This window comes from Halyomorpha halys, unplaced genomic scaffold (assembly GCF_000696795.3).
Source record: "Halyomorpha halys isolate HHAL.00 unplaced genomic scaffold, Hhal_1.1 Scaffold1226.1, whole genome shotgun sequence".
Lineage (NCBI taxonomy): Eukaryota > Metazoa > Arthropoda > Insecta > Hemiptera > Pentatomidae > Halyomorpha > Halyomorpha halys.
In genome coordinates, this window is record NW_027115594.1 from 228,918 (window position 1) to 244,611 (window position 15,694).

Consider the following 15,694-nt stretch of genomic DNA (forward strand, 5'->3'; position numbering starts at 1 on the left):
TCTCTCTCTCTCTCTCTCTCTCTCTCTCTCTCCCCCTCATCCCTCAGGGGGGCGGGCCCGCTAGAAAAGTGTTTAATTTAATAATAATTAATTTTTTTACCTGATAATCAATCCTCCAAAGCGCCTGAAAAAAAGATGGCCTCGAGATCCTATAATCTAGAAATGTTAATGGAATTTTATTAATGGGTAGATTCTCCATAAGACTATCATACCATTGTAATTTAATTCACATCATATTTACTTGTACATTTTTTTAAATAGCTGTAAATATCAATAAATAAATAATATTAAACAAAAAATCCCGAAAATTCTATAACTCAGTGCGATTCGTGATGTCTTCCTTAGTGGCTTATATCTTGGGAGCGATCAAGATATCCTGTAGATAAAAGGCGCCGGATGATGACACAGGACATTGCTCCGGAATATTCCTCCATTCATATTAACTAAACAGCTCCTGAATTCCTTCTTAGGATGTTTTGTCCTGTAGCAGCGTTCTTATGTTTACCTGAAACAACACTCGGACCTAACAAAAGGAAGCAGCTGCCGAAGCTAAACAACAAACAACAGATCATCGGAAATAACGCTCCGTTGTGTTGTTGACTTAAGTGCTACTGGAGTCCCATATCCTCTCTTCGGCTCATAAATTATGTCTGTCTGTTTGGACAGGAGAGGGGGGAGGGGGCCCGTTAACAAGGCCCAGCCTCTGCCAACTTTCGATAATCGATTTATAAATGTTTGTTTAGAGTTAAAATCGATCTTCTTTCGAGAAGTTGGGAACGTGAACATAAATACTATATAGCGTGAGCTCTAGTTCTTCATTATTTATTATTAAAAAAGGTACTTACTCTCTAAATGATTAATAAATTTAATATATATATTTTTTATAACTTTATGCTATAATCCATTTTACGATTCGTGAGATATTGGGTAAACATCGTGAATTGCGGGTTGTTCTCTCTCTTTGAAACTCTCTTTTCGCTGTCTTTTCCTGAGCTTAAATGCCTTACAGAGAAGCGCACACCCTCATCACGTAAACTTTCTGTTTACTCGAATTCTCTCGACTCCCGGTACAGACAATAGATGTCGTCGAGGCATTTGATTAAGTCTGGCACCAAAGGCTTCAAATATACTCCAGTTCCGTGCTTTCTGTTGAGATTTAAATTCTTACATTAATATCAATATAAATGACTCATTTCTACAAAATTTAACTTTTTGAAATACGATTTGAATAATCTCGGCTGGATTTTATAATTTTTGTTTTGCTAAAACCGATAGTAAACTTCATTTTTTACCATCACGTAAAGATTTTCCGTAAATTCGCGATATATAATACTAGTTTTATGGCACAAAGATCAAGAAAACCTTTCATTCCACCTAGAGTACTGAACTCATATAATTCAAAGTTTTACATTATCAAAAGGACTTAATAATGTACCGAATGCCATGAATCGGACCGTTTCAATAAATATGTGTTAAAGAACTTTTTATTGTCTTCTAGCAAACCTAGAATCTGTTTTTATCACCAAAAAGAAGGGGGTGTTGAATTTGGCTAAGGTTTACACTAGTGCTAAACCTTTTAAGTTGTATAAATGTGTAAACTCTTCCAGGCAAGTCAAAAAAATTTAATTTTTTTTTTCATTTCTATAGGAGGTTTGTATAAAGGGCTTTTGGCGATTCTAAATCCGAATATAAAGTTAGTTTTGTGTTGATTTATATACAACGCAAACTAAACGACGATTTGAATCAGAAGCACTTCCAGCTTCGAGTACGTCGTATTGGAGGCAGCATAGCACCAGTAATCCTGCAACATGATAACGGTCGTCCTCACACCCTGCATGTAGCAGCAAAGGCTCAACGAAACTTGGGTGTTTAAACTGTTTCCATACCCTCCTTAAACCCCTAATTATGCATATTGCAATTTTCATTTCTTTCTTTACTCCAGAGAGATCTCAAGTTAATTATTACTCCTCGGATGATGGTGTAAAGGAAGCCGAAACGTCCTGGATGCGAGAAAAGTCGGAAACATTACAGTGGAAGAATGAGTAAACATTACAAGTTGGACTAAAAGAGTAAACGGTGACTATGTGAAAAACTGAATATCTCATTTTCAAGCCTAATAAGCCTACTGTGATGTATTTTCCCTATCTTAGTCTATACTTTCATTCGGGTTATACAAGCAAGTGTTGATTACATGTTATCCGACAGTCATTACTAAGCACCCAGAAATGATAATATAACAGTCTACTTTAAATGGATTTATTTTGATTAATAAACAATATATATATTGTTTTAAACAAGTCATTGACTCACAAACACAAAAAACAATAATCATTAACCACATGTAACTAGGTAGGTTTTTGTTTTCCAGTGCCTCCTATAATATATAACATCGACCCTCATAAAATCATCAATATTGAAAACACATAGACTGATTATTATAGAGTTTATCATTTCGTCAACTGAAAGGCCCCCATATACTCTACCAAAAATATTGATAGTAATGCTGGTCTGAAGCTGAAAAGTAAAAATTATAGAATTAATTACTGAATAAAAAAATCGTTCATAATTCTTCTCGATAGTTTTACTCTAAACTCCTGTTCTTAAATTATTAGTCAAAACATACACCATAGTATTGTAGCCAAATTTGCTGAATTATTTTCTCTATTTCATTCATTTCTCTTCCCACCCCCCATTTTATTTCAATTTGTTGTTAATTTTATTTCCTGGACATTCTTTAACATTCTCATTTATTTTTTGAAAAATTATTTAAGTAATATTACATTAAAAAAAAAAAAAACCTATTTCACTGGTCTGCCTGTAGAAGCTCTTATCCTGTATATTCTTACCAAATTCAAATGTTTCGGTATCTATAATTTACCTCATTCTACGGTACATCTCACATAAATACCCAATAATAACCCACCAGCTAAAGACATTATATTACATGAAGAGATATTAACACATAGTTTTGATGTAGTTAGTTATCTTGGAGTGACGTGCTCTAGTTAATCTCTAGGCATTTTTTGGATTGGACCATTGATCTGAGATGTGTTTCTGGTTTGCATTTAGGTTATTTTATATTGTATATCGTTTTGTTATTATTGTTTTTTTTGTTTACTGATTGAGGGATTTAAGCTTTGTTTTGTTAAATCTTCCTGTACTATATCGTATAGTCAAATTATAATTCTGATTGTTTATTGGTTCGGTGAAGGAGCCCCCTACCTCCTTGTTATTATATCCTCAGCGACGTGAACATAGCGGACGAGAAGGCTCCCGCGGTGGAACCGGTTTTTCTTTATTACACCTCTCCGGTCGATCCATCACGGCCCCGGTCTTATCATTAAGTCTTTTCGGCAGTTATGTAGTTAGCAAAAAACGACAAATGCAAACAAACAATTATCGACTTTAATATTTTTCGAGAAAAGAAAAAAGAAATTGGCCGGAAAGTGGCAATTAAGTATAAGGTTAACGAGACAAGGAGATGATTGGTTAACCTTGAAGGGGAGGTTAACGACAGCGATGATGGCGGATATCTTCTCGTTCCTGATTGATAGCCTTTGATAATCATTTATTCACTGCCTCTGAAATATTAGTCAGGGGATGGTCATCGATTATTTGTTCTCTTGTACTCTTGTCCTGATGATTTCCTATAATCAACAATGGCACTGAATCAGGCACAGACTGGTCTCAACAGTAGCTCAAATTCAATTGAAATTCTCTAAACCTTTGGGATGGTATTTTTGTTGATTAAACTCTCTTTTTCCTTACTTTGTGGGAAATCTTCCCTCGCATTGCTAACTGTAATCGTATGGCTGATAAAGGTTCTTTTGTTATTTAAAACCCTTTCTTTATATGGAGGATATATTAAATTCTTATACCTTAAAAAATTTATTTACAAAAGATCTGTATGTACATAGTTGAACGCAGTTGATTGTCTATAACCTCAACGCTTTATCAGCCATATGATTAACAGTGTTGCAATGTAAGGAGAAATTTCACATAAATTGGAGTAAAAGAGAGCTTTATCTTCATTCCCATCTGCTTAAAAAATAAAAGAAGTAATTTCTAGCATAACTATATTTGATTCAACAGGCAAAAAGTTCTTATTTTATAATTCATTTTCAGTTGTTAATCATAGTCGAGTGAACATTTTCTCATGGTTTAGTAGCTTTATTTTCATTCTGTTTGATTTTTGTTGTATGCTTTAATAATTTTTTAGCCGTAATATATGTGTTATAATCATAAATTGCATTTTAAATTTTTTTTCTCTATTTTCAAAATTAAAACAACATATTCGGGTTCAGATCTCACTCAAGCGTGGAAAATTCTCTGTTTTCTTTTTTTTCCTAGTAGTTTTTCTTAAAAGACTGGAATGATTTGAATTTATCGTATAACACTAGTATTCCTATCTTCATTGGCCTTAGCTGAAAAACATTAGGACACATTAGAAGTTAAGCCAAATATAAAGTCTTATAAAGTTTTGCTTTTGTTTTTTTGCGTCCCTATAGATAACTCCCGGATTCGCCCCTGCTAGAGATAGCTTAATGCAAGAGTCCTGACTGGTATTAATTGTTTTCAATGAATGTTACTGCATATTTTTTATTTTTAAAATTAATGCATAACCGTTACGAAAGAATTTTACTGTGAAATGAATACTCCATAAAAATTATTGAACAGTTTCAAATAACAATTGGTCTTTGAATATAGTTCACGTTAAATTCCATGTGCACAGTGATACATTACATCCATGACAGATACTTTCACAGCAACTGCCATAGTGTAAGCAGTGTGACAGTTACCACCATGATAATATTTGCCGTCGTGGAAGTACAGTAGCACTATCAGGCCTAGCGTCGTAAAGTTCAGGATCTGTGGAGGTAGTGAAGCTATTGTCATTTTTTTTTTTTTTTTTTTTTATTAAATTTTATTTTAAACAACAAATAATTAATTTCATTGGTGCTCTCCACCTGACAGATAACCCATAAATATGTCCGGTTATCGTAAGACCTCTGGTTTAACGAATTGTTGCCCGGCGTTACACCGAGAAATAACAGAGAATTGGATTGCTAACGGAGTTCGTTTGGAAAATTTCTGCTATTGATATTTCAACATCTAGATTTGTTATTTTTATTATCGTTTATTTCTAAATCTCTCCTTACTATTTTTATATTTAGTCGGTTAATACATAGTACATTTCATTTTATAAGCTATTATTAAATAGTTAATTATGTGTCTATTTTTTTTATAAATACAAAATTATAAATTACTACCTTAAATATGAGAAGCAGTGAATGTCGGTTCGAAATCAAAATGGCGTATTTGCAAATTTTGCTGTCTTGAATTTTATTACATTTTATAGTTTTCAAATCTCTTCATCATGCCAAACAGACCAAACTGAATGTGTGACATAACTAACTAAAAATACTAAATGATCAATTGACGAATATCAACAATAAAAATTAGCAACTACTTAAGTCTGCAATCGTAATTCAAACACAGTTCTTTTAGAAATTTTCAGATACGCCACTTTGGCATTGCTCCGATGATATAAGTGCTTACTATAAAGCTATTCCATCGAGGTATAATAACTTAAACAGAACCATCATTTTCACATTTACATAATTATATCGATTTATCGTAGTTGTGAAGCAATAGCGGGGCCCAACCCCCTTCCGGGAGGTTCTCTGCATCATCAATCTTGTTGAAGGAAATATCAGTGTTGTATCGCTCTTTTGTTGTCACAGTCTATTGTGTTACTGTTTGATCGCATTCTTTTCTGGACCCACTTTAGATAAGTTTCGAAAATAATAATTTGAAGTAATAATGAAACTACATTAATAGCTGAGGTTCTAGCATGGGAAAGACATAAAATAATGCATATACATAAAATAAGCAAAAAATTGTTCAAAATAAGATTCTATTTTGCTTTCTAACTACGGAAGGTGGGGAAGCATTGCTCATAATGTATGATTTATTCACATTTACCATAAATACTGTTTCTCATTCAAATTATATTACCTCCAATATCATACTATATCATTATTTCTGAAGCAACTGGCAAACATATAACTTTTTTTCTATATTATTTCAGGTCTCCTATTCGATGGCAGTCGAAAGCCAGGATGATGGGGCGATGCTTCCAGCAAAGTTCAACATATCAGCTCTTGGCACAATACCGACCACTGTCCAAACTTGGTCTGTAATGCTGCCTTGTTCAGGAGTTTATGATGCTGAAGTCAATCTCGTTATCTCTGTCAATGTGACATTAGGAAGGAATAATGTTACTCAATTGAACTTCAGGAGGAGGAAGATATGTCTTAGAGGTATATTTTGATGTTACATTAATAACCTTGCTCATTTCATTTCATGTAAAAAAAAAATTAGTTAAACTGTTATTTGCTGCAATAAATCCAGTTTTTAATGATTATGACAATGTAGTAATATGTCAATAGTTATAAATATTATTTAACTCTCAACTTGCTTGAAAATGTCAATTAATCTTATTTCAGCAACAGACAATTAATTTTAAAATAAAAATCTAATTCTCATTTTCAGGTAATGAAATTTTTATAATTGTACATATTTTTTGAACCATATAAAATGGTTATGTAAGTGATACGAAAAACTTTTCTTCTTTTAACTTTTGTACTAATTAACATAAATAAATTACAACTTAATAAAATTACAATCAGCTACAATGGTTCCCAACCCATAGAGGTCCAGTTCTCTCTGCCAAAAATTGAAACAAATTTGGACCATCCCCACACCCTACTTGAGAATTTTGAGCACATTCATCTTGCACTAATACTTAAACATCAGGAATAGTAAATAATAAAACAATTTTAACAATAAATCCACATTACAAAATATGTGTTCCCGAACCACTGCTCTACAGTCTTATATTACAATCTAATAGTAGTTGGAATTTATTGAAATTAAATAAATATAAAAATAAATCTATTTGTGACTGCCCAATAACCACCAAAGAAGAAGATACAGATAAGAAGTGCTTGATTGACCTAGAAGTAACAAAGCATACGACAAACCCTGCAGTTGGGATATAATTTTCTCTTGATCTACAGCAGTCCTATATGTAAACTATGATTGCAAGCACAGTCTTGCAAAAAACACACATAGTTCATGGTTTAGTTAGGAGGCGAGGTAATCAACACATTATTTAAATTGCCTGATTTATTCTCTGCTCATATAAATTACTTGTCTAAAGCTCCAATAACCCAAGAAGCATATGTTTAACCATGGTTCCCACTCTGATAAAAACTCACTTATTTTCTATCAACATAAAACAGCTCTATTCACTAATCTTGCTCCCTGAATGTTACATATTGTTGACTTGAGTTTGTTGGAAATGTACCCAAACATCTGTCATATTCAAAATACAGTACATCTTTTGATGATTATGATTGTATTAAAAATATTTTTATTTATTTATTTTTCTAGATCTATCAGAAAACAGTTCTGGTGTGACACAGGATGGGACTAGACCAGAAGCACCAGCAGCTGTTTACGTTGCCATCAGCTGTGTCTGTGCACTCGCTACTCTTCTAGCAATAGCACTTCTTGCATGCTATTTAAGGACTAATAAAGAAACAATGCATAATTCTGGGTGGGTATTTTTTGTGTTTTAACTTATCAAAGTAGCATGTAAAGTCTTTAGTTGAACTATTTCTAAATTGTATATCCTATAGTTTGGCTAAGGATACGTTTCTTACTAACATAATAATTTATAATTGAAATATTCCCTAGAAAACATAAGTTCTAGCTCATGAAACACATCATAAAATAGTTTTGTTGTTTAATAAGTCAATCTCAATGTTTTATATGTGCTTCAGGAACACTTAGTTGGAAGATACAAATTTAGTCCATTTTGGTATTTTAATTACATCTCTAGAATTTAAAGTGGTCCTTGATGATTTGTATCTGAGTGAAATTAATCATAATTACAATTTCTGAATATGTTTTTATATTGAGATGAATTTTTTTTTTTATGTACATTTCTAATCTTCGGACTTTGATGTTTATTTGTGAAGAAATGGCTCATTTTTCAGAAACAATAATAATACTAACATATTTTAGCTTGAAATTAAATATTTTTAGTGATAATAAAAGCATGACCTTTTAAGTTTGCGAAAAAATTATTCTAAAAATTGTAACTCATAAATTTTACTGTCACCAAACTATTTTCAATAATTCAGCCATTTTAAAATTAATTAAACAAATTTATCAACTTTTAAATATGGCATAACTTGTTCCAAAAACTGGAAGTTAATCGAAAATGGCGATTTAGACTTAAATTGAAAAAAATATTAAAGTAAGTCTTCTATAACTTTCATGAATGTTAATGCCTTTTCGGGCTCACATTTAAAAAGAGAGAGTGATGAGGATTGATACAGAACAAGTTTATATTGTTTAGTTTTATTATCTCTCTTGGTTTATTGAGCAATGCATGTGACATCAGAGTGGAAGGTTGCTGATCCTAGTTTGAGCTTCTTAGAAACTCACTGATTGTCGAAAAAAATATTTCCACCCATTAATGACTATATTTAATCATTTTATCACCAAAAAAATAAAAATTTGTGTTCAGTATTATATATTGTTTTGTTCTGTGATGAGTTATATTTTTTGTTATTATTAGTTAATATCTGTTCTAAATTTTCACCTATCTGTTGTAGCAGATTATTGAGAGAGTCTCGCCTCGGGTCTAGCAGCAGTGGTCCATTCTTAGCCCCAGCTCCAGTCCTCAGCTGCGGCTCGTCCAGTGGAAGCTGTGCTAGCTCAAGGCATCGCACCACTGCTAATATACCTCCTTCCAACCCTGCAGACTTACATCACAGGATAGCCCAGCTCACTGTTCAAAGGTAAATTAATCAAATAGATAATTTTCCTATTATTTATGAGTTATTCCATGTTCACTCAACTGATAAAAAATTAATTTATCCTATTCTTATATATATATTTTAATAATGAGTTATATTATAACATTCTAATGTTTCAGGTGCAGAGTAAGGCTAAGAAGCATTGTGCTTGAAGGAACATTCGGCAGAGTATACCGAGGAACTTATACTGAAGAGGATGGTCTTGAAGAAGAGGTTCTTGTTAAAACAGTTACTGGTAACGTCATTGATATCTTGTTCATATTATTTCTATTATCCTATTTAATATTAAAACCTTAATTCCTAAACCACCTCCCTACATTTTCTATGTTAAGTATAGTTCTGAGTTCTTAAAGTTTGGTGGTACTTTTAAAAACCAATAAATTATTTTGAATAGTGAATTTTCCAAGCACTTTTTTATTTTAAAACTACCAATTGATAATAACATATAAAATTCAAGAAAGATTCATTCATAACTTTACATAAGATAAAAATTATAGTTAGGAGGTTTTGCAATTAAGGTTACAATATGCTTTTACACCTTTTTTTTAATCTAGTTTAAGTATCTTGCAGCATCAGGGTTGACAGTTTATCAGTAAATAAATTTGGACATATATGCAATTTTAAAATTAAGTGCATTTAGAAAGAGGAACTTTCATGTTTTATAAAGAAAATAGTCTAAACTATTTTTACATTTATTTATAAATCCACTTCAATTCATGCATTCACTTTGTTTTGTTTTTTTTACCTTTTTTTTGTATAAAATTAATTTTACTGAGCACTTAAAGTTGTAGTAGATCTGGATTTACATTTTGTTGGTCCCTTCTTTATCAAATAAGATTCATAGTTTGTTTGTTTTTATTTATTATGAAATATTGTCATATATACTTATAAATTAAAATTTACAACATAACATTATTTAAACAATTGTTTTAAAACATTTATGTGTATATATGACAATAATTCAAAAAGAAATAGATGCACTTTTGTTTAGTGCATCTTAGTACATGAATATGTAATAAAGCCGAAACACATTACAATAAAAAATATAGAATAGTGATAATAATATTCTAAATGGAAGTTTTTTCCCTCAACAACTTAACAAATCCATAATTTTTTTTATACAATTAAGTTAGTTTCATTTTAATTATTTTAAGTTTAATACAAATGTTAAAAGTTTTTTATCAATGAAAACTTTATTATTTTTCAGATCAAGCTTCATCGATTCAGATATCTCTACTCCTACAAGAAGGAATGGCCATGTATGGTTTGAGTCATAAAAACATCCTTTCTATTCTCGGTGTTTCTATTGAAGATCACACTGCACCCTTCCTTATATATCCACACCAAGGATACACAAACCTTAAGAGGTAACATTTATTCTTAGTAGTCTTATTATAGCGGGAACTTTCATTGTTCAAAATCTTATTATTATTATTATTATTTCCATAATGCCAAATGCTCTGATCATCAGAGATCTAGGTGATCTTTCTTTCTTTCATTATATTATTCTTTTAGTGCAGTAGTTCATCACTGAGTTTGTTTTCAGATTTCTTCAGAAATGTAAGCTATGTCCTGAAGGTGTGGCTCATACCCTTACCACTCAAGAAGTTGTTGATATGGCTCTACAAATAATATCCGGGATGCAATATTTGCATAAAAAAAGGCTTCTACACAAAGATTTAGCCACAAGGAACTGTGTGTAAGTTTTTTAAAAATAATTAATGAATATTTACTGTTTCTTTATTAAGTGCGCCAATAATTTTTATCTCCCTTATCTGAGTAGAATCCATTAATCTTATTTTGTTGACTTGAATGTGCTAAGTCCAATAAATCAAAATTATTTATTTTTACAGTGTTGATGATAAATTAAGGGTTCAAATAACTGACAATGCCCTGTCGAGAGATCTGTTCCCTGCTGATTACCATTGCCTCGGTGATAACGAGAACAGGCCTGTCAAATGGCTGGCAATAGAGAGCCTTACACACAAAACATTTTCTACATTCTCAGATGTTGTGAGTACACACTTTGTTACATTTTACTGAGTAAATATATGACTTTTGTTTTATTGCTTAATGTATTCTTTCAATGATCTTTATTTTTACTTCAGTGGTCTTTTGGAGTGTTACTTTGGGAATTGACAACTTTGGCCCAACAACCTTATGTTGAAGTTGATCCGTTCGAAATTGCTGCATACCTTAGGGACGGTTACAGGTTGGCTCAACCTGTAAATTGCCCAGATGAATTGTGAGTGTTTTATTTTTACTATTAGATGCTAGAAAGTAGTTTTTATATTGTCTTTTGTTTATTTTACAAAAACTTGGCTGATATTTATAAGCTCATGATTTGATGTAGCTTCTATATATTCCAAAAACACCTCCCTCTCTCTCCTCCCCCCCATTATTCTATCATTTCTATTGCATTTCCTTCTCATTACCATAATATTACATATGACTTAGGTAATATTACATAATCCTTCTCTTAAGTAATAATCAGATGTTGATTTAGTTTCTTTTTTGCATAGTTTAATATTTTATGATGCATATATACAAGGGATATAAACTAATTGTATCCACAATAGTGCTTGAATATAACAACAGTCTTATTAAAATGATTTTTTATATTTGGAATACGATAGAACTTAAGCTCGAAATATATTTGTTCTATGCTTTATCAAAACAATTTATCTTAATAAGTATGTAATCCCTTTCCTTGCCTGATGAATTTTATAATGCTAAATCTGATGAGCACTGTATCAGAATGGGAAAATTTTATCTTAATAAAATAATTTTAATTGTAAAAATAATTCTTAATTTTTGTTTAAGGTTTGCTGTAATGGCATATTGCTGGGCAATCAGTCCGGAAGAACGGCCAACATTTTCTCAACTTCAAGTTTGCTTGCAAGAATTTTATGCCCAGCTGACTAGATATGTTTAATTGAAAACCTCTTTAACATATTTCCATATTTTAAGCAGCACCAAACTTCTCTGCCATTGATTTATTGTTCCTATAACTGATTTTACCTGCATCTAAATGCGTGTCGATTAAAGACGATTTACTTTATTTTAATATTTATTGACTTTAGTAATTTTTAAATGTGTACTTAAAAAAAATTGAATGGCCGTCAATACAAGGTCATTCTTGCATTATTATTGTAATTATATACTCAGGAGAAATAATTTGTAGGAGTCTGTGAACTGTACGAATGGTTAGTCATAATTGTGTGTCTTATTGTAATTTTAAAATATTAATGAGTGTGATAAATGTATAGGTTACTTAAGAGATTTATTATATAATTTTTATAAATATGATGTTTATCTGTTTAGTATAAAGCTATTTATGAATATATGTGTTATATAGAACGTGAGAGGAAAGTACGCATTATATGTTTTATAACTACAGAGTCCTTAAGAGAGTGTTTACGACAATATGGTTTTAATGTTTGAGGTTTTTTCCCAGTGTTTGTTGTGATAGCTGAAAAAAGAAATGTAATTATTTATTTATTAAGATTTATTGTAAATTATATAATTAATAGATAACATGTAAATAATTAAAAAAATCTTTTTGTATTTGTTAATATTGACTGGTATCTATGTTATTGACATGAATCTATGTAATTTTACAGTACTCTCTGTGTCCGTTGGTATCGTAGTATCTAGCATTTTGCCTGGGGCAGGCAACTGTACTCCTCTGCAAAGCTGATTAACAATGATGGAAAAATACAGACCAAATAAACGAAAATATGAGGAGAAATTCTAAAGTATTATAAATGATCTCAATCCGATAACATAATGTCTTGTTTGTCTTACAACATTATTCTTGCAAGTATCACTATTTATTACAACTGCAGTTTCTTACTGCCTAACTGTTTCAATTACAATCTTTGAAAAAACTTCTTTTATCTTCAGTAATTTGACTTTTATTTTTACATTTTTTTTTCAGTTGTGTATTATTTAACTTATATACTCACTAAATTTACAAATGAATTATTCACACTTCTTTTTGCATTACTTTTCACCTTTGTTCAAATTTTCTAAAATATATTTCTCTTCACTAGATCAATTAACATAGTCAGTGCCAGAATTCTTTTCTCTACAAGGATTTTTCCATCATTATAGTCATGACGTTTGCCGCGAGGATTTAGAGGCAGACTTTTGCCCACCCCTGTCATTAGTGGACTTGTTAAATATATTTTCAATTTATCCGAATCATTGCAATATATTATAAAATTATTTTATAAATTACTGGTGCATCCAGCTGAAGTATATTTTCAATATGCATATTGTATCTAATTCCTTATCGGTGCCAAATTTAGCCTGAAACAATTTGGAAATTAGGAAATATTAAAAACTATTGAGGTTGTGTAAACTGTTTTTATTGTATGATAGGATGTTAGTTCTAGCTTAAAAGGCTCAATGTTAAAGTAAAATTTCACATAATGGGTATCATAAGTTTGTATCAATTTTATAAAAGCGAACATATTGTTTAAAAATAAACATAGTACGGTACATTTTTAGATACACTTTGTAATGGTATTAGAAGTCAGTTTGTCTTTTAGGACATCTAATAGATTAAAACCTGAAAGATGTAAAGCATGAACAATTGCAGATGTTTTGGTGCTTATGATACTCAGATTGTTATGTGACAATTTTGAAAATTATCCAGCAATTAGTAATTATAAATGACACTATGCTCTCTGACCTGCTGCATTTCAGACAAGGCATTGATATACTAAAGAAAATATCAAATGTTAAGATGTAAAAAAAAAAATCAAAGAGTTATATAGCATAAAATGACAGATCGAATCAATCAATTTTTCGAATTTTTTTTTGCTTCTGTTTTGTCTGGAAACTCATAATAGAGGGTTTAATTTGGTATTCCATCTTTATATGAATTTTTTTTTTCCAAAAATGCACTGTTGCCAATTATATTTTTTACATAAGATATTGACATTAGTTATGTTATTTTTAATTTTTAAATCATATTTATGAGTAAAATAAGTAGAAGTGCCACTGATTTTATGAAACAGCAGTGGACCCTTAATTTCTTTTTAATTTATACAAGGTTGAAACTATCATGAAAATAAAAAAAAGTAGATTTATTACATTTGACAAAATAAATTTAAAATACTAAAACTTGTTTTTATTTTTTGGGTCACTAAAACTAAATTGTATGTTAAAAGTATAAAATTTATGTCAAAATATGTATTTTTTTAAAGTCTAAATTAAAATGTGAGTTGCGTGATACTTTGGTTGGTAGGTTTACTCACTAGCTATATTTATATTTTCTTTTGTCAATACTTTTTAAAATTTATTTTTCTTTGTTTATTTCATCAAATCTTATCATTCTAAACTACACAACTGCTTTTATAACAAAAATAAATATTTGCTAATGGATTCATATTGCTGTTATTTTTTATCATGCTTTAAAATCATGTGAAAAGCCATTATATACTTTAGACAAGTTATTTTAAATTTCATAGATGCTAATGTATGTTCTATTTTGTTTTATTTTTACAGGATTTTTTTTTAATTGACTAATATATATTTACTTTTATCCATTTGAAATTAAATTTTACTTATACATTAAGAGATTGTCAAAATGGGTCATACAATGATGATTGGTTTTTTTTTTATGTGATTTGCTTAAATAAAATCTTAAGCAATGATAATTATATCTTTGTTATAATTAAAAATTTATATTGTCTTTAGTTCAAATCATTATGGAAATTCTAGTTAATTGTCTTGCATTGTATACCTTAAGTCTATATTAGTTTTACTATTTGCTTGTATTATTTTGTGTTAAAAATGTTTTATGCCTTTTAATTATCAAAATGAATTTTGCATTGTTTTATATCATCATTTAATGGCCCTGACAAAATTATCTATATTTTCAATATTGCGGTGTATTAGTATAATCTATAAGACTGAGTATATGATTGGTTGGTTTCAAATTATATAAATTAAAATATCTAAAGAAAATTTGCTAAAATATAAAGGTTAAGTTATTTATTGTATATTGTTATATATGTTATAATGTAATTATTGTATTTAGTGTAAATATTTCTTTTAATTGTTGTTTGTGGCAATATGATCTCATTTTGTAAATATTGTATAGTTTAATAGTATTTTTATATTGATTTATCAGTTATGTATGTCAAATGTTCTATTGTATATATAAATATATAATAACATGATTATATAAGTTAATTTGTTTTGGCTTCTTAACTTTTTGACCTCATCCATTTCACTTTTTTTTTTCATTATTTATATTATTACTTCTGCCATATTATATGACGTGTGCAAGCTTTTAAATGCTTTAGTTTAGCTATTTTAACATTAAAGCTGTCCCTTTATTGAAATGCAGTGCAGGAAAAAAGAAAGAAATGCTTTATTTAGCCATGCTGCCCAATTACATAAAGTTGCTGCAATCCATAGCATACAAATCAATCCATGATCGATATAATCGATTATATGATGATTGATATAATGATTATATATCGGACATATATAAAATACATACACATGTTATAACAGTACATTTTTTTTTCCTTCCTTTGTCTTTTACAATCAATACTCGTTTACACAATAAATACAAATATTTTTTTTTTTTTTTTTTAATTTAACAATTTTATTTCACATCATATTTCACTTTCTCAGACCTCCACTTTCCAGTGATCCACTATCCACGTTCGATCCCTTAAACAAATTTGTCATCAAGCAGCAATATAAAGTTACATCAAAGGCATAATAGTCACCACAGTAGATTAGTTTATAGAAACAAATGAATTAAAATATATATA

General features: G+C 30.0%; 1 protein-coding gene across 2 annotated transcripts in view; it reads left to right on the forward strand.

Annotated features, from left to right (window-relative positions):
• dnt (tyrosine-protein kinase Dnt) overlaps positions 1-15,020 on the forward strand; it is a 230,689-nt gene extending 215,669 nt beyond the window's left edge. The window contains exons 3-11 of one of the 2 annotated variants that reach the window (XM_014433581.2): positions 6,092-6,323; positions 7,459-7,624; positions 8,691-8,876; positions 9,014-9,129; positions 10,102-10,261; positions 10,441-10,593; positions 10,748-10,907; positions 11,003-11,139; positions 11,718-15,020. In XM_014433581.2, coding sequence (XP_014289067.1) covers positions 6,092-6,323; positions 7,459-7,624; positions 8,691-8,876; positions 9,014-9,129; positions 10,102-10,261; positions 10,441-10,593; positions 10,748-10,907; positions 11,003-11,139; positions 11,718-11,829 — 1,422 coding nt within the window. In that variant the 3' untranslated portion in view covers positions 11,830-15,020. The remainder of the gene's footprint in view (positions 1-6,091; positions 6,324-7,458; positions 7,625-8,690; positions 8,877-9,013; positions 9,130-10,101; positions 10,262-10,440; positions 10,594-10,747; positions 10,908-11,002; positions 11,140-11,717) is intronic. The other variant, XM_024361242.2, reaches the window with a different exon arrangement.
• The last annotated feature ends 674 nt before the right edge of the window (positions 15,021-15,694 follow it).